General features: G+C 35.4%; 1 protein-coding gene across 1 annotated transcript; it reads left to right on the forward strand.

Moving 5' to 3' along the window:
• Nucleotides 1-633: 633 nt before the first annotated feature.
• On the forward strand, nt 634-16,594 carry LOC128236382 (uncharacterized). The gene is made up of 14 exons (XM_052951230.1): nt 634-748; nt 1,004-1,171; nt 3,548-4,219; nt 4,500-4,632; nt 4,950-5,031; nt 5,278-5,353; nt 5,618-5,751; nt 6,646-6,733; nt 7,433-7,522; nt 9,225-9,962; nt 10,208-10,327; nt 10,620-10,721; nt 11,150-14,004; nt 14,481-16,594. The coding sequence occupies exons 1-14, from the start codon at nt 706-708 to the stop codon at nt 14,571-14,573; spliced, it is 5,394 nt and encodes a 1,797-aa protein (XP_052807190.1). The 5' UTR covers nt 634-705; the 3' UTR covers nt 14,574-16,594.
• The last annotated feature ends 2,849 nt before the right edge of the window (nt 16,595-19,443 follow it).

The following is a 19,443-nucleotide window of genomic DNA, read 5'->3' on the forward strand; positions in this document are numbered from 1 at the left end:
GGGGTGAATAAAGTCGTTGACATAAGTTGAGTTGGGTTATAATAACCATCTGTAAAGTTCTTTAATGTCATGATTTCCAGAAGACATTTGTATTCATAAAACAAAGCGCTAATATTCGTTTATGGAGGTCAGCATATTTTAAACAAATGTTGGAACCGTTTGATTCGTAACAGTAAATAAATTAATTAAGTTCATAATTGATATCAACTAATACTTTTTTATTATTATTTCGAAACGAACCCGTGCTACGGTGCATTTTATTTCTTAGGCGTTTGTGATCATGAAAAAAATCGCCACATACATATTATTGCTGGTAGTTAATTGTATTTCAAGGCTGTAATAGTTAAAACATTCGTTTCATATGTATTTATACATGTATGTGATAATCATTGTGTTCTCACTAAAGTTTTGCGGAAATCAGTAGGGATCGAAATAAACTCAGAGGTAGAATTTGAATGGTACATCCATCGAAATATCCCAATACTGTTGAACTGTTTTGACACTGCCGATCTAACGTGAGTTACCTTTCTCATTTACGGGGAGGTCACTGCGTTATAGATCGACCGCTTGCCCGTGTGACAATCGATCAAACCCGGTTTATATTATATTTTAATCAAGTATATGCAAGCTACCGTAAAGTGTAAAAATGCCCGCCATCACAAACAACAAATGTAACTTCAAATTATAAGACGACTTTAAAACAAAATGGACTTTTTTCTACCGTCAGACATCGCCAGAGTTGTACTTAGTAAGATAAACACCATTTTTCGTTCATGTTTTTTCAGAGAAGCTTTTCCAGATAGTAAGTCTGTAAAGTTTTGACAATATTTTTTTCGTTTATGTTGTACTTATAGCCGTCTCTTTGACCCCTGATATATGAACTATAAATGCTTTCTTATCACTGGAAGTGAAAGTGACGTATAATGGTTGTTCCATCTGGTTATCTTGGGAATTCGGACTGGTGTGTTATTCCATGTGTAAAACTTTTGTTTGGCTTTAACAGGTTACCTGAGAGACAACAGTTATTACAAGACATACACCTGCTTTATGAAAGAATGTTCCCTGCTACAAGAATATTATGCATTGATAAAGATGGGCCGAAATCCACAACTGACACATCTACCTCAGCTAACTCTCCTGCTAGATGAATGGGGACGATTAAAACAAAAGGGTAAACAAGTACAATTTATCTTTTATTAAACCAATTTAATGCAGGAAAAACATTTTGGTTACCCATTACATTCGTGATACATCAAAAGGGCATAGCTTTTGATTTACTGAACTTTCACTATATTTATTTTCGCCTTCACTTGATTGTTTCCGTTTGTAAAGTTTTTCGTTCTGGCCAGATATTATGGGCAGATGGTTGGGCTAGTCCAAATAATTGTACGTTGGCGGATTTTTTTTAGATTTTTGATATGGCAAATCCTTCACGTACAAATTGTTTTGTACGAAAAGTGGGTAGTTATTCCGATCAGGATTCCGGGTTAAAGCATATAGAGTCTATAAAATATCATAAAAACAAGAAATATTACCAGATAGTGTTATTTTATATTAGTTCCGTACACACAAAATAAATATCCAACTTATAATTATGAGTTTGACGGCTTTTTTTCATTTCATTTTGTCAAAACAGAACGATATATACATGAAGGGCACCTGCAAGGCTTCAGGGCACAGTTTTAAATCGCTCGGAACATTTCGGCCATGGCCGAGTTGTTACGATTGTACAACGAGGTCTATCTCGAAGCTGTGTCGGAGAAGGCCGAGTTATTACGATTGTATCGAGTTGTTCCCCTTCGCATAATTGTTTTCTGTGTCAGTCAACTTTCGTTTTATTCGAAAGGTAAACAACTAGTTTTAATGCATTAAATGCTTGTTTAGTGCAAAATAACATTTCACTTACATGGTAAAATATGAATATAACTCTTTATGATCAATTTCAACCATAAAATACTTCACTTAAAACAATTTCAATATTTTTAAAACACCCCCGTTTTTTGCACATTCCCGTTTAGACGTTAGGGATTGGAAGAATCCCGTATAACACGTCTATTATTTTAGACTAATGGTTGGGCAGAAAATTATCATGCATAACAGTTTTTTAAAATTAAGAAAAAATGTTTTAACTGAATGGTCTTCTGACTTGAGTGACAGCAGAGGTATTGAGGTGTAATGACACAGATTATGTGAAACAGTTTTGTAGAAACCAAGAAGACATATTAAAAAATTGATAGAAATGCCAATGATGACATTTGGTGATGGTTTTTGACAATTTCAAGGAGTTTTAAAAGGATTGGGGGACGGATACCCCAAAAGTTTCCCAATTTGCATACAAAGAATGGTGGTCCTAAAGAACTTCACCTTGAGGATGCCAGACCATGCACCACTGTCTTGGATCAATTGAACTGTTATGAGGCCAAAATTTCTGGGAACTTGGTTGAGGAGACCAACTGCTTGGCTGAACATTGCGTTGAACATCCTATTACCTGATTTGCTACAAAGTGGACTTAGTTGATATAGATTGTCATACCTTTTTACAGATTTGGAATATTTTCATAATTCTTTCTTTATTTATAAAGATAGATAAATTTAGAAACTTTCATTTTCATTTTCCATTACATGCTATTAGAAAAGTTTTTATTTATAATATTTTGCTTTGAAATTAGTTTTGAAATAGTTAATAATATTATTAATTAATTTGGTTATATTCACTTGTTTAACTTGCAATAACTAATGTATTAAGAATACATTATCATGTGCAGGTTTTTATTTCCTTTCCAAATATGTCAGCTACATATGGTATTTTACAAATGATAAAGACAGCACAAGGGTCATATACTGCCAGATGGTTTATCAGTTATTGGAATATACGCAAATATACAACGTATCATATCTTAGTGGGTCTCAGAATGAAATGGGTTAAAAATAATGTTTTTTAATAAATGGAAGTTTACACTGAGATTATCATGATAATGATTCTATGTTGCTAATACTTCAATTTGATTATTTGTTATTTTAACTTCAATTTGATTATTTGTTATTTTAAACCGCATTTCTATGATAAAGTGACACAAGGAAGCCAGTAATCATGATACCCTGTATACAGTGACAAATATCTCAAATCAGGGACTATTTGTATCAATGAACACTTTCTTAGTTTTATGGTTGAAACAATTAGGATGTAATCAGTGTACCTCAGGGTATCTGCTTAAGTATGTAACTAAAATGACACAAAAGGGCTGTCACAGGTGTCAATCAATTTGCTTGTTAAGCTTGTAATATTGTCATGATAATTTTATTTCCATGATTTATAGATTTCTTTCAATCATGAAAATTCTTTTTATTTTCATGAATTGTTCATGTAAGTATTTTTGAAAGAGTAATATTAAGTCCATATCTATTTTGTCACTCAATGAAGTCAGTAAGACTAAATTTCATTTGAAAAATACAGTTATAAATGATAAATTGATAATGTATTTTTATTTTGCATCATAATGACATTAATCAATTTAAGATTGACAGGCAGTTGTGATTTTTATTGCAGAGAAATCTTCCAGAGATTCCTACTGCAGCCAGCTGAGTACCGGTAGTTCCCCTGATGGCACTCTAGTAGGCGACAATGATGTCACCAAGTCTCAGAGAAAATCACCTCTTAAGAAAAACAGAACTCTTTCTGGTGGTAAAAAAGTTCAACCTGGCAGCAGTGATAAGTGTAACAATAGGGCAGAAACACAGATATGTCAGTTAGACAGGGGTGACCAAAAAACTACTAATCATTCCCCAAGGAAGCATGAAGCTCACTTCACATTGCCAAAGAAAGTTTTGTTTTCACCTAAAAGACCTTCAGTCTCTTCGGGGACTAGCAGCTCAAAAAGAAGCCCTGAAAAAAGAAATTCTGACTGTAAGAAATCTGACTCAAGCCTTTCAGTGAGATTGCAGTCATGCACCCCTGCTAAATCATATGAAACATCTGGAGCTGACAGTTGCCCAAGCAAGACTAGTGCTTCTCCTCATGACAATGTTAACACGCGTTCAAGTTTAAATGTTAGTGTTAAAGATTCACCCACTGTTAATGATGTTAATTTGTTAAGAACTTCTAACCACACAGTAAAAGTGGATGCCCATGATGATGTTTCCAAAGATTCCAAACAGGTTTCAAAAGATGTCAAAAGAGACACGTCACCTGTTAAGTCTTCTAGACGTGTGGAAAATAATGGTATGTTTAGTACACATCTACTTGCACTACATTTAATGCTAATTATGTGATTATGTTAAGCTGATATCTGTGAAGAATTAATTTTGCCTAGGACAGTTTTAAATTTCCCATATTCTAAATGTTAAGATGTTAATTCAGGAATACATGTAATTTAAATGAATCGTAGTTCTATAAAGGCTTTGCATTATCAAACTTTTTACTGGTTTATCCAATCAAACTGTCAAAATCAAATGCTGTAAAAAATGTCATGAATTTTTTATAACATGTTTTTCCTATGTAGATTCAACTAAAACGGTCATTGCCACCCCTGAGAAGTCGGATACCCACCGAGTGTTGTTGGACAGTCACATGGTCACACCAATAAAACTCTTAATGGACCACGAGGCCTCGACAAGGTCACCTCGCAGGAAAAAGTATGCACAGTCACAGATGTTGCAGAGTATTACTGAGTCAAACTACTTACATAGTCTCTGGATTTTAGATATGTTCAACAATAAATTAAAATAGAAATTATGTCATGTATAAAACTAATAGGTTACATTTTTGAGGTTTGAGCTTTTGACGATTGTCTTTATTTCCAATTACATAGCATGTGACCTTATATCTTCAGAAGTTCATTCATGCAACAAAAATTAAGGCTGTACTTTGGTTGTTTCATAATGACTATGTAGATGACTGTGTAAAGTGCAAGTAGTTCTATGTACATAATTAATCACAACTATTTTTTTAGGCCGAAGACTCCTAGAAAAAGAGCGAGTGACCTGTCTCCGGTAGAGGCCTCCCACAGCATCAAGCATATAGAGGAACAGCCAGTATGTACTGTTGTGTTTCACATATGCAATAATCCTATGTGTGTAATGTGGATGGAATGTTCTGTTAAAGTGATGAAGTCTAACTGCGAACTTGTTGGATCATAGGTGACAGTTCATTTTGTTATAGAAGAATTAGGAGTCTGTTAGCTATAAGTAACGTTTCAAAGTTTTCATTTGAAATGAAGCAATATTTCTTTAAAAACTGAGTATTGATAAGATTTTGTAAGTTAAGCATTTGTTTTCCAGATATTCCAGCAAATCCTGAGTGACACAAGACTGCACGAGAAAATTGCGCAGACCTGTAATTCTGTTGTCACCAAAAGTATGTGTACACAATAGCCTAATTAGTACTGCTTATATATTAATTGTAAATACCATCAATTTTTCATTGTAAAAGATGACTGTTACTGCATTTTGCGAGTGTAAGTGCTAAATTCAAGTCTTGAAATATTGACCAATCAATAAACATTTCAGCTAACTTTGACCCAACCAGAGAATTTACTGGTTTTATATAATTGGAACTTGTATTTCAGAAACCAATAATAATAGTTTAATTGTTAATCCAAGTTTATTTTCTGACTTAAAGGTGTGTTCAAGAAAGGTCCAGTTGCCATGGAGACAGAGTCACGGTCGGAGGTGAAGGACACAGAACACAAACTGACCGCGGAGGAACTCGAGACCATCACAGCCTCACGCTCACTGGAGGAAATACTCGAAATAGTAGGCCACACTCTACACTTGCAGTACTAGTTTTGTTTTATTATCAATTATAATCAAAAATTGATGAAAAGATATAGTGATTTTGTCTTTATAGTTGGAAAAATATTATTGTGAGCCATTTTAGATAACTTTTGGAGTATTTCTTACCTTTAAAAATTGATACTGGCTTTTAGATTCTCAACTTTGAAATTAAAGTAATTAATCAATAGTACATGAATGAAAATGACATATCAGACATGCCAGACAAAAACATTATAAAATGTATGTTCGATCTCCAATAAATCAATAGTAAAATTTTGGACCCATTTCCAACACAAGGTTTTACATAACATGAAACAACTAACAAACAAAAATGGTTTCGGGTAATCCGACCCTACCTAATCAATGCCACGGACCCTAGTTTTAAAAAAAAGTCCTCCAGCCATAAAAATAGTTTTGTTTAAACTGTCATCAACTTATGAAGGAGAATAAAACTTAATAACAACAGCAATATTTGAGTGACATTTGCAAGAAAAAGTGCTTTTTGTTAGAAAAAGATCTTGACAAAGTATATTTGGTAGTATATTATTTCATTGTTAAATCATTAAGTCAGTACTCAATAAAAAAATAATAATATAATTCTTAACTTGTAATTTGAAATAAATACATTAATATTTAATCAACAAGTATGCTCATGAAGTAACAAGCTACTCCAATGTTTGCATTATCTGTGATAAGCAGGTTTGACAAATTCATGTACAGGATTGTTTATAACTTTCAGACCATGCTGGAAGTAGCTAGGCCTACTTCTATTGAGAAAGCATGCAAAATAAATCTGGAACACCTTGACCATGTTCCAGGTTCCACAGAAAGGTAGTTTTCTTGAAGTTAAGTTTGGTTTGTTGTTTTTTTCAGGGTGCCAACTTCGAAACTAAAGTCCTGCACGAGAAATTGGACATGAGCGACCCAGTTTACGAGTCTTTGTTTAAGTTGTTTGGTACAGGTGAGTTGAGGTCTTATCCCTATAGTTTCTGATGTTCTACAGTCAGACCGTGTTATCTCGAACTCGCATGGCTTGAATTTGCTTGACCTGGATGTAGAGGACTGATTTCTTTATACTGAAGGTAAACAATCCAACTTGGCTTGAGTTGTCAGAGGCTTGAGTTGTCAGAGGCTTGAGTTGTCAGAGGCTTGAGTTGTCCGAGGCTTGAGTTGTCCGAGGCTTGAGTTGTCCGAGGCTTGAGGTATTTTTTCGCCGGTCTCTGAGGGTTAAGCCAGCAGGGTTTGACTGTATCTCAGAATACCAGCAATAAACTAAGAACACAAACTATGATGCTGGTGGTCATTGTTGTACATCACAATTGTATTAAATGTTTTGTTTAATGATTGTGCATGTGTCATTTGAAGTTTGTTGTGTTTGTTTGCTTTTTATTTATTATTTCTGCAGAATGAACAGAATTTTGCCACATGTTTTCGGGTTTTCCAAATATATTCAGATTAAATTAAGTTTAAATTCAATTCAATATTATATCTTGTTTAATTGATGTTTAGACATTTGTTTTAGAGGAATTATGTTCGTCTAGTTCACTCAAAAAACAACAAAACCTCCATCATTTTTTTTGAATGAGCTGAAGGTCAAATGCTCAGTTATAGTAGAAATATTGCAACCAGTAACAATAGATATTTCACACAATTTTTACAGATCGAGCAACATTCATGGAAGGCTTTAAGAAGGAGCGATCTGAGGCCGAGATGAAAGCTGAGATTGAGGAGCTGGAGCGGAGTATTCATGGTAATGTCTTATGTATGTGAAATATACAGCTAGATGTCTGTATGAAAGGAGTTCAATGTCAGTCTTGATTGTTTATAACATTGAATAATAAAATATTGAACTACAATGACAACCATTTAAAAATATTAAGTAACTGTGCAGAAAACATTTACTGTGAAATCATTTATATTCGTTAGCATGAAATTTCGTGGTTTGCCGAAAAAATACAATTTCTTTGATACTTGAATTATTGGTTTTTCGTTTTGAAAAAAATAATAATCGAAACTACGATTGTCTAGATTGTCTGCATTACCTCCACACGCTGGTCCGTGATTTCCATCTTCTACGTCACTCGGCTTATGGCTCTCGCTAAAGTGGTATGACATGCCAATTAGTGCATATACCCATGTCAATTATCGATTTAATTGGAAATTAAGGTCATAAAAGAATATGTACCCTGATCATAAATTGACAATTGAATAGGCAAAGCCATTGAATGCCAGTTAAGAATTTCGCAGACTTTGAAAACACAAAGAAGGATATTTGAGTAAATAATCCCTAAAGATTGCTGATGTCTACAAATCCAATCACTTTTGAATATCATCTCATTTCAATATTTATTCACACGTTTTTGTTTAATAAGTATATTAAAAGCTATATTTTGTACATTGTCACGTTGGAAAATAAGTAACCTCCAATGTAATCGATTAATCATTTCATTAAAGAAAAAAATCCAGAACCGACACTCATCACTCACATCTCGAACTTGGAGATTTTCATTAACAGCACATGTTTAGGCACGTGCTTCAGTTTTTTGGTTCATAAAACACATAAAAATGATTCGGTTTATTATTTGTTAAAGGCTGATATAATATATTAACAAAACAATGATAGCAAGAAATACAGTGAGACGGATATTAACGCTGTATACTGTGGCCTCTATAACGAATAAACTAGACTATGTACAAGTTCATAACACGGCATTTGAAAAAGTGAATAAAAGGTTTATATTTGTGGGATCTTGAATTCGTGGATCACCCAACCCAGGAAAACCACGAACATTAATGCCCCACGAACATAACGATTTCACAGTAATAGCGAAATATGTACAATTATACATATGACAGTAATCTTTAGAATACTTTCTCTTACTGTGCAAAATTGTACATTTATTTGCTTGATGTAGTTTTATTTTAAAACAGATTTGGTTGTGCATGGTCACATAGACATATATGTTAATTTATAATCATATGAAAAGTTTAAATTGAAACAAGAAAATATTTCATTATCTGAAGTATTTTAGTTTTTGAAGGCAGCAGGGTACACTTGCTGGTCTCCATGAGGGTAGAATGGTGCTACCAAAATGGGACACTGTGCAGCATCCCTCCATATATCTAGCTTTAAACCTAAAACTTGATCCTTGAACTATTGCAGTCATTTATATAAGCGTATAGATCAACAGATCAATTTGCTTGTTTCACTACAAGTACAGTTGATATCTCTTGGCTCGATTTCCTTGTTGGCTTGGACTGGATGTCAAGGACTTTGTTGTACCCTTTGTAAGCATTCCTAATTGGCTAAATATTTGTTAGGCTCGAAGTATTTTGCTTGGTCCCTGGGATATCGAGCCAACATGGTTTTACTGAACATGAATTTAAAACCCTGCATATATGACTAAGGTTCTCCTTGGTTTATCATAACAGCAGTACAACTGTGTTTACAGAGATCCATGAGGAGTGTGCGAGTATGGCGGCTAACTCCCCCCACTACCTGGGTTCACAGGAGGACTTGTTCTCCCCTGCACCCTCCTTCCCACTTGAGGGTATACAGAGGCAACATGAAGGACTGGTCACCTCAACACCCTGTGCAAGCTCTGCACCCATCAACTTCACACCAATGCTCAGAGGAAATGAGTTGGGTAGTAGCCCGATACATTCTGCTGGGTCCAGTGGGAAAAATCTCAGTAGCACACCAGCCACCCAGCCGTTCAGCCCTACTGGGCAGACAACCCAGTCTAGTGGAGCATCACAGTCACATTCTCCTGGGTACCAGTCTGAGAACCCCTATTTACATAGCAATCCTGCTACACCCATCTCCCAGGACCTGCTCCACTCTGAACCTTCCACTCCCATGCAGCTCTCCAGTCCCAGCTCTAACCAGCAGCTTCATTCGACTCCCCATGGACCATCCAGTGTGAGGCTACATTCCCACGCATCTTCACCCATCCATCCACAACATGCCACCATTTCTAGCAAAAACATCCCATCCAACTGCAGTCCGCTGGTAAAAGCTGACATCCATCCAGGCAGTCCTATCATGAGGCAGACAAACGGGCCACATGTAAGGAAAACCATTCTGCAGCCGGGGGATAGTAGTCAGTCGTATTTTAGCTCCTACAGACCAAAACAGACTACAACCAACACGAAAACTATCTCAGATTTTCATCTTCTAAACCCCCAAGGTACATTTTATACTATTTCTTAAGACTTATACAATACCATATCTAATGCTAGCAAAAATGACCTTGTGATCTTATATTTACTAATAAAAATAGGCGAATGACTATAAAAGTATGTTTCCATTCAGTTATTTAGGATTCTGCCATCACATATACATGTACTCGAAGTCTTAAGAAACGTTCAGATAACTGGTCCTCAGACAGGCTATGTTAAACAACCCTGGTACAGAGTAACACCTTTATTTCAGATTCAGGTTATCTGAACCTGTTGAGTGATGCGGCGGACCTATGTACAGTTGACACCGCGTCCCTGGCTCCTGAAGGGTCCGCGTATACCAGCACCTGCTCCACCATAGAGAACACTATTGGTAAGTAGTCAGGTGACTATCACTGTATTCCTTTTGATAAAGAAAGTTATGAAACAGAAAGTTTCATAAAATTAATTTCATTAATGCAGAGGGTAATTTTGTGTTCAGTACGCTGAACTTGTCAATGTTGAAAAGTTTGATAGTAGATGGTGCTTATGTAATTGTTTCTTAATAAGTCATTTATCCCAATACATGTATCCTCACCTTGTTAAGTTTGCTTTGGGATCGGTAGATGGTACTCTTATATTTGTTTCTTAATAAATCATTATCCGAAACCTTATGTTGTTTTTAGATTGCATCAGCTTGCCTCGTCCCAACACCACGACTGTCGGGGCCCGGGCTCATGGGCAAGGAAAGGGCAAGAAGGGAAAACTGCGCAAAAATGGGAAAAAAGGTGTGATATAAGTTTGAAAAAGGTCATTTAATTGTGTTCCTCCTAGGATATGCGGCAGAAACTTGATAAAAATCGCAAATAAACTAAATTTTGTATAAATTACAATGTAAGATGGTTGTGACTGTACTCAAGTACTGCCGCATTTGAATTGCTACATTGCATAAAAATATTGACACAATTTACATTGTGACAGGCCTGGACCGATGGAGATTTAAAAAATTTGGAAGCCCTGTTGTGTATGGTGACATTAGTGATGACAAGAAAGTAACTCAAAACAATTTAACAATTTCACCTTGTACAGATAAAAGTGCCACATGTTTTATAGTTAATAAAAAGATAGGGTCAGGAAACAAAAATAGTGTCAATTGGGTAACCAGAACCACAGATCTTTTTTTTTATGGCCTTAAGTTCATTTCCTTATTTTGCAGGGTCCAAGAAGAATCGATCATTCTCCACACTTAAGAGCCTCCTGTCTAAGCCTCAGACGGAGATGAGCACACAGCAGAATGTCCTCAAACCTGCATTTGTACCCCTGCAGATGACACCGAAGAAACTTGAGCATGCTATACAAAGCAATCAGAGTATTACCATACTGTCTCCTGGCGGCTCTAAGATCGATGTTCCTATCTTGGGCTGTCAAGATGCTGCTGAACAACAGGGCAATGCTAGCCTTGCTAAAACAGATCTGAACAATGCCAACACTATTAATATGTGGAATCAGAATTTAAATTCCTGTACACAGTACACCATTATGCAAAATGGTAATGTGATTACAACTAATGCTACTATTAACCTAGTGCCAACAGTTACTCCAGTTGTTAATCAGAATATTGAAAACACTGAATCGGGTTTGGATGCAAATGGTAAAAAGAAAAGAGGAAGGAAGAAAAAGTCAGATGATTCCAATTCACCGAATAAAAACCAGAATCCACAAAGTCAGGGCACTAAGAACTCACCAAATGGAAATATTTCTCAATCAAAAGAATTTGAATTTGATATGAGTGAAAAACTTATTGCAACTCCAATTACTCACAATAATGTTTTTGATAGGGCCCATGTGAGAAGCTTAGACTTTGGACCCTTAGCCATTCAGGATAATTTGGGTAGCTTCCGGAAGATCTGCCCAAAACCCCGGGAACAAGTAACTCCACAAGTCATTATTGTCCATGCAAGTAATCTGATGCCAGCTACATGTCAACAGAATTTTACTCCCACAAATGCAATATCTAGTACTAAGGCTATTTCACAACTTGGAAGTATTAAGCCAATGGAAACTGGTGATAATGCTGAAGCAGTTGATCCAGAAGAAACAAATTTAAATAAAACTGAACTCATTGTTGAAAGAGATGGAGAAAAGGAGAAAAATAACCCAAGTGAAAAAGCTGAATATGGCACTGATGAAAAACAAGACAATAATGAAGATGACGAGATGTCACCATCTTCCAGAAATTTAAGATCAGTGAAAAAGCCAGATATAAAGAAAATAGAAAATTCGGCCAACAGTAAAGATACAACCACTTTTAAGCCCAAGCTTGTTGTGTCGAAAGCAAAGAAAGTCACTAAGTCCATCAAAAATAGAAAATCAGAAGACAGATTACTAGTCAAACTTCCTGTACATAACAAGGACAGCACAGAAACAGATAAAAGCAGAAGTCCAAAAAAGAGGAGTTTGAATCTGTTCAAGAAGAAAAGTGAACTGGACCAAAGCAGCAGTCCACAGGATGATGATGTACCTCTAGCTACTCTGCAAAAGAAGATAAGAGCAGATAGTCATTGTGATACAAAGGATGATGAAGAAGAAAGTCTCATTCCTGTCGTAGAGCCTTGCACACCAAAGAAGGCTTCACCAGAAAAAGTGGAGTTCACTCCAAGCAAGGAGGAAATGTTAGAAAAGGTTGGATTAACACCAACCAAGAGCCTGTCTGAGACAGTCCTGTCGCCTAGGAGAGCTAGTATACAAGAAATGTTACATGACTGGCAAAAGAAGATTACACCTAATACAAGAAGCAAGCAGAAAAAGCTTGAAGAATTGATGAAATCCCCCTTAACTCCTCCAAGGCGAAGATCTCTGTTTAAGTCTCCAACAAAAAATACGGAGAATTTAGATCGGAAAGGAATTGAAAATGATGAGAAATCCAATTGTAAAGCATCTGAATATGAAGAGAAACCTAATGCAGGTAAGACCGCACAGAAAACAGCAAAGAGGGTGAACAGTATTATAGATAAACTGTACAGACATAATCCAAGTATGGTATTAGGAACAAACAATGAAGAAATCATAGACACTGAACATAAAACAGATCCAAAGAAAAAAGTGAACAGAAAGAAAAACAGCTGCAGTGTGTCTTCTGAAAAGCCAGTAGTGAAGGAAATTGAGATAAAGGATGAAATGAAAGATGTAACTGTGAAAGAAGTTAATAATAAAGTTTCTACTGAAGTGAAGGCTAAACATGTACATTTTACTGATGATTACTCAGAGACACAATCTGAACAACAGACATTATATGTCAAATTGTTTGGTTACGAGTCAGAAAACGAGGAAAATATTGAAGTTCCTGACAGAGAGGAATTGGAAAAAAGCATTAGTAATTTGGTAGATATTATGGAAACAGAAAGTATGAATCCCCAGATAAATGATGCTGAATATGAAAACAATACAAACCTTGACTGCCTAACTGTTGAACATTCGTTACACAATGAAATGATAGTTACTGCAGAGGTACATCGATCTGCAGATGAAAATTGTGATGGTTCGGCTTTGCAGTGTGTCAGAGTTCCTGGCGAAGATGAAAATTCTGAACATTCAATGAATAAACAAGAACCTAATGATCAGATCTTGACTCATTTAGAATCTGAGGATCCATTACCCCCATCTGTAGCTGTTCCTCAATCTGATCAACATGTGGACATTGAACAAAGGCCAAGTGACATAGCACCGGTGTTGACTTGCCGAGTAGATGTCACAGACACTACTGTAGAGAAAAGTTCCACTCATAAGAAGAAGAAAAAACACAAGCACAAACATCGGCATGAAAGGAGTAAGGATAAAGGTTCTAAAGAAAATGATAGTGAAAATGGTGACGTTAAGAAGCCGAAAGAAAGACATAGTGCAGATGGAAGTGTGACGTCAGGGGGGAGCCATCATAAGAAGCACAAACATAAACATCGTCACAGGGAAAAAACTGGAGAAGACGGACATAAACACAAACATCGAGACTCCGGGGAACATCGGCACAGTCACAAGAAAAAAAAGAGAAAGAGGGAGGAGTCACCTGGAGTGGAGGTATTTTCATTTATCAGTAAACTTCTTCAGCTGCATTTTATAGGGTACATTTAGAATTACAATCAAATTTTTGGCATGGAACATTTTGTGGATTTTTGATTCTAGGTACATTATTCGACAATTCATAAATTCTACTACCAATATCATGTACATGTACCAGAGCATGGAGGGTTGAAATTTCTAGAGATTAAAAGCCTTTGAGTTTGACAAATATACTCCTCACAAATTGGTGACACTTGTGGCTATGTATAATTGGTTACTCCTTTATGTTAATTGGTTACATACTAAACTATACATCTTTCCGCATACAAATGACAAATAGGTCTAACATATTTTACTGTTGGCATCTCAACAAGGTTTTGAGGCAGTATTGTATAGTCAGTCTGCATTTCGTTCCATCCGTTGGTGCAAGATTCAATTTTTGCAAGATTATAGAAAGGTACATTCTTTATAATGGATTTGTTTCATTGTTTCAGGCTAAGCGACCCAAGTTAGAAGGAGATATAAGTCAGGAAAGTCTGGCAGATCTGAACGTCGACGAAGTTCTCTCCAAGCTCTACAACTCCTGAACCAATACTGAAGCAGCGTAAAATACATGTAGATTTACAAACATGTAGATAGACAGTATAAAAACTCAGGAAACACATTAGTTCAATCGCAATAGCTGACATAAACAATATGAAGAAACAATTTTCATGCATTTAAATGTCAACCCAGTTATAATTTTAGTCTTAATTTTTAGCTCGACTTTTCAAAGAATAAGGAGAGCTATCCTAGTCACCGGAGCATCGGCGTTACCACTTATGTTTAAGTTTGCTTACCACCTCAAATATTTTCAAAGTCCATTGACATCAGGCTTTGAAACTTCAGACACTTGTTCAACATCATGCCCCAAACCTGTACACAGGAGGAGGTCACTGTATCAAGCATTTTGACAGAATTATGCCCCTTTTTCGACTTAGGATTTATGTTAAAGTTTGCGTACCACCTCAAATACTTTCAAATTCAATTTATGTACATATCGCAGCACATCATGATTTGCATTGAAATCTTATCTAGCAGTGATTCATACATGGTTCGCCAAAACTTTTCAGTCCATACACTGAAGTGTGGAGTAGTTGAGCGAGCTGTCTCTATGTTTTGAACACTGACATCAGGTTTTTTTATTTTATCATTTAATCAAACTAACCTACTTCTATGAGCTCATGTATTTAAGCTTGATACTTAGAAAGTAATAAATCAAATACATTAAGGTCAATACTCTTTGTAACAGTGAACATAATGGGTTTTTATACACTTAAAGATGCACTCTTACTCCCAAATAATATTAACCACAATTATTAATTTTGTTTTAATATTCCAAAAAGAAGGATGAATAAATGTTGAAAACAATGGTTCTTATGAAGGATACCAATTTAATTTGGAAGAAATGAGCTTAAAACATGGTATTTTAACCTTATGAGACTATAGTAGACCACAGTAAATCTTTTAGCATTCACCAATCATTTAATACTTTTGCGCTTTCTGCTATTAAATACACGGTTACAATCTTGTTATGAGTAATTAATATTTTCCATAAATGCAATTTAGTAAGTAGTTTTATCAGTCAAAATTTACGTTTGTTATGCATGTGTATGTATTGATTTTGAATAAGACTGTCACTTTCACTATATACAATTATACATAGATCATGTAACTAATTTTAAAGTAAAGATACTAAGTTTTATTGTACGTGTTTTATTAACATTTAATTCATGTTTAAAAGGTACATACTTATCCTTGCATGTGTAACGGAGCTCTGTTTGAGTAACATCATGAATTCCTTTGATTACGTACAAGGATAAGTCTTGTGTGTTCTTGGCAAACATTCATATGGAACTTTTTCTTAAGTCAGTGGAAGGACTTGGTGCCAGACAAACTCTACTCCATATAAATATAGAAGGAGCTATGTCCATCTTACACCAAGCCCTGAATTATGGAAACTTAATGTGAATTATGAGTAGACGAATGACTTTCTTTTTTGTTTATAAGAAAATAACCCTAGTGTTGCTCATTTTAAAGCTGAGCAACATTTTAAAGCTGTATTTTTTCTGTAAATATTGTTAAATGCGAAGATAACTGTTGTTGTGTACAGGATGTAAATACTTCTTATTTATTTTATAGCTTATTGTTGTTACCAATGTTGTGTTCTCAGTTCTTGAGCAAAAAAGGTGAACAATTCTTCAGCAGCGAATTGTAGAAAACTGATTTTCCTTGGTTTAGTCAAAAGTTAGCCAAAATGTTTATTGATCGTTCTGTAAGTATCTAATAGTTACAAGTGACCAAACAAATCATTTAAATGTGCAAACAAGCCCAAAAAAAACACTTTTGGAAAGCTTATCAAGATCTGTATCACTGGCAGCTTGTCAATATTTTCTGGGGGGGTTTTATGCTCCATTTCTTTCTTAAACTTGATGTCTATTTCTTTATTTTCTTGCTTTCTGTTTATTTCTGACAGTTATAATGCATGTAGAGATTTTATATGTAAATTTAATATGTATTCTTAAGTTTGAAGATGCACTGACTACTTGTTTAAGAGTTTTGATTTGAATTCCAGTAAATAAATATATGCATTGTACTGAGTTCTGTTACTTATTTTTAATTGTCTGTGTTTCTGGGGGAAAAAAAGTTGAGGTAGTGCCGAGGCCTTGGTTCTGTAGAGCTTTTAACATAATCCCAGTAACATAGGTCAACAACGTCTTTAATAATAATTGTGGAGGTATGCCCCTTAGTAATCTGAGAATTCTTGCAAAAGCATCAACCTAAGTTGACTTTTATATGGTACTAGGCATATGTGTAGTCATGATTTAAATGTTGAATGCAAATTGTTTGCTTGCAATCCTCGTTAAGAATTCTGAAAGTTATCTCGAGAATATCACACTGAAACACAGTTCATAGTGTTTCCAGCTTATTAAACCCTTATGTATTTTTATAATAAACCAAAAAATGGGTCAATGCAGAGACACTGGAAAGTGAATGCCACTATTGTCTGAAAACGCTACCGGGTACCAGCAGGTTTTTATTGGAGTCACCGTTTGGTCGGTTTTTCGGTTGGTCCGTTGCAATTTACCTTGTCCGTAGCATCACTTAAAAACTAATGGATGGAATTGGATTAAACTTCATACAATGATAGAGCATAATGAGAGGAAGTGCCGTGTACAATAACCGTAACTCTATTCTTGCTTATTACTGAGTTATTGCCCTTTGTTACTTTTTTTTTGTCCGGAGTATAACTTGAAAAGTACTGGATGGAATTCATTGAAACTTCATACAATAGTAAAGGATAATGAGAGGAAGTGCATTGTCCATAACTCTACTTTAGCTTATTACTGAGTTATTGCCCTTTATTTGTTGTTTTTGCTGTCAATTTTTTTTCCAGATATTAACTTGTAAACTACTAGATGGAATTTATTAAAACTTCATACAATGGTAAAGCACAATGAGAGGAAGTGCAGTGCACAAGAACCATAACTCTATTTCCGCTTATTACAGAGTTACTGCCCTTGGTTACTTTTTTCTTGTCTGGAGCATAACTTGAAAACTAGATGAAATTTAATAAAACTTAATACAGTGCTAGATCATACTGAGAGGGAGTGCAGTGTACAGGAACCACAATGCTATTTCAGCTAATTACAGAGTTACTGCCCTTTGTTACTTTTTCTTGTCTGGAGCATAACTTGAAATTATTGGATGGAATTTAATAAAACTTCATACAGTGATAGATTATAATGAGAGGGAGTGCAGTGTTCATGAACCTCAATTCTGTTTCAGCCAATTACAGAGTTATTGCCCTTTGTTACTTTTTCTTGTCCGGAGCATAACTTAAAAACTATTGGTTGGAATTTAATAAAACTTAATACAGTGCTTGATTATACTGAAAGGGAGTGCAGTGTACAGGAACCGCAATTCTATTTCAGCTAATTACAGAGTTACTGCCCTTTGTTACTTTTTTCCTCGGGAGCATAACTTGAAAACTATTGGATGGAATTTAATAAATCTTCATACAGTGATAGATCATAATGAGAGATAGTGTAGTGTACAGGAGCCGCAACTCTGTTTCAGCCAATTACAGAGTTATTGCCCTTTGTTACTTTTTTCTTGTCCGGAGCATAACTTGAAAACTACCGGATGGAATGTAATAAAACTTTATACAATGGTACAGCACAATGAGAAGGAGCTACCGGATGGAATGTAATAAAACTTTATACAATGGTACAGCACAATGAGAAGGAGTTCAGTGTACATGAATCACTACACGATTTTAGGAAATTACAGAGTTATTGCCTTTTTCTGTGTGTTTTTTTTTTGTCAAACTTTTGACCGGACAGTAACTTGAAAACTAGTAGATGGAATAGCATATAACTTCATACAATGATAAATCATAATGAAAGGTGGCATTCGGGGGTATTAATCACCTTCAGTGATAGCTCTAGTTTTCAGATATTTTTTAATTCAAAACCATGTATTTTTCAGATATTTTTGAATAACTATACCTGCATGTTTTTCTTTCTAGGGTAATAAATCAATGATACTAGAATGGAAACTATTGTTTAAAAATACATAAAATTGATATTTGCAAGAATTATTAAGGACTGTTCCAGTTAATCAAGACCCCCGGGGGGAAGGCAGTTATTAACCAGGTTTTCACGTAGTGAAACCTGGTTATTAGAATGACGAACGTTGTTGTTCGGGCGGGCGGGTGTCAAACTCACCTATGAAACTGAATAACTTTAGTAAGGGTTGACATAATTATCTTGAACCAAACTTGGGTCTATAGAAAGAGTTTATGGGTACCTTTCATGGGATTGCGTTTGGGGTCCCTAGGGTCAAGGTCACTGTTACAAAAAATAGAAAAACGGTTGAAACTGAATAACTTTAGTTAGGGTTGACATATCTTGACCAAACTCGGTCTATAAGAAGAGTTTATGGAAACCTTTCATGGGATTGCGTTTCGAGTCCCTAGGGTCAAGGTCAAGGTCACTGTAACTATAAATAGAAAAACAGTTGAAACTGAATAACACTTGACCCAACTTGGTATAAAGGAAGAGTTTATGGATACCTTTCCGCCCCACCAGGGGTTATGTTTAAATGGAATAGCCCTTACCCAAATATTGACCAAAGGTGCACAATTTTCACAAACCTGATGAAAGTAAACTAGACAATGTATCATGAAAAATGTCTTTGGCCTTTATCTTCTGGTTTTGTCAAGAAGAATAAGTTTCTATATAAGTCAGCAATGAACACCAGGGCAGAGCCATGCCTTACCCAAAGGTAGGCCTAATAATTGATGCTACAGGCAAAATACCTAGGCTCTGTCTTTCAATTTTGTACAGGTTCCATCACATCTGGACTACTTGAAAGATTTCGAAATGAGCCACATTGGATGGCTTAAATAAACCT

The sequence above is a fragment of the Mya arenaria genome, chromosome 6 (assembly GCF_026914265.1).
Source record: "Mya arenaria isolate MELC-2E11 chromosome 6, ASM2691426v1".
Lineage (NCBI taxonomy): Eukaryota > Metazoa > Mollusca > Bivalvia > Myida > Myidae > Mya > Mya arenaria.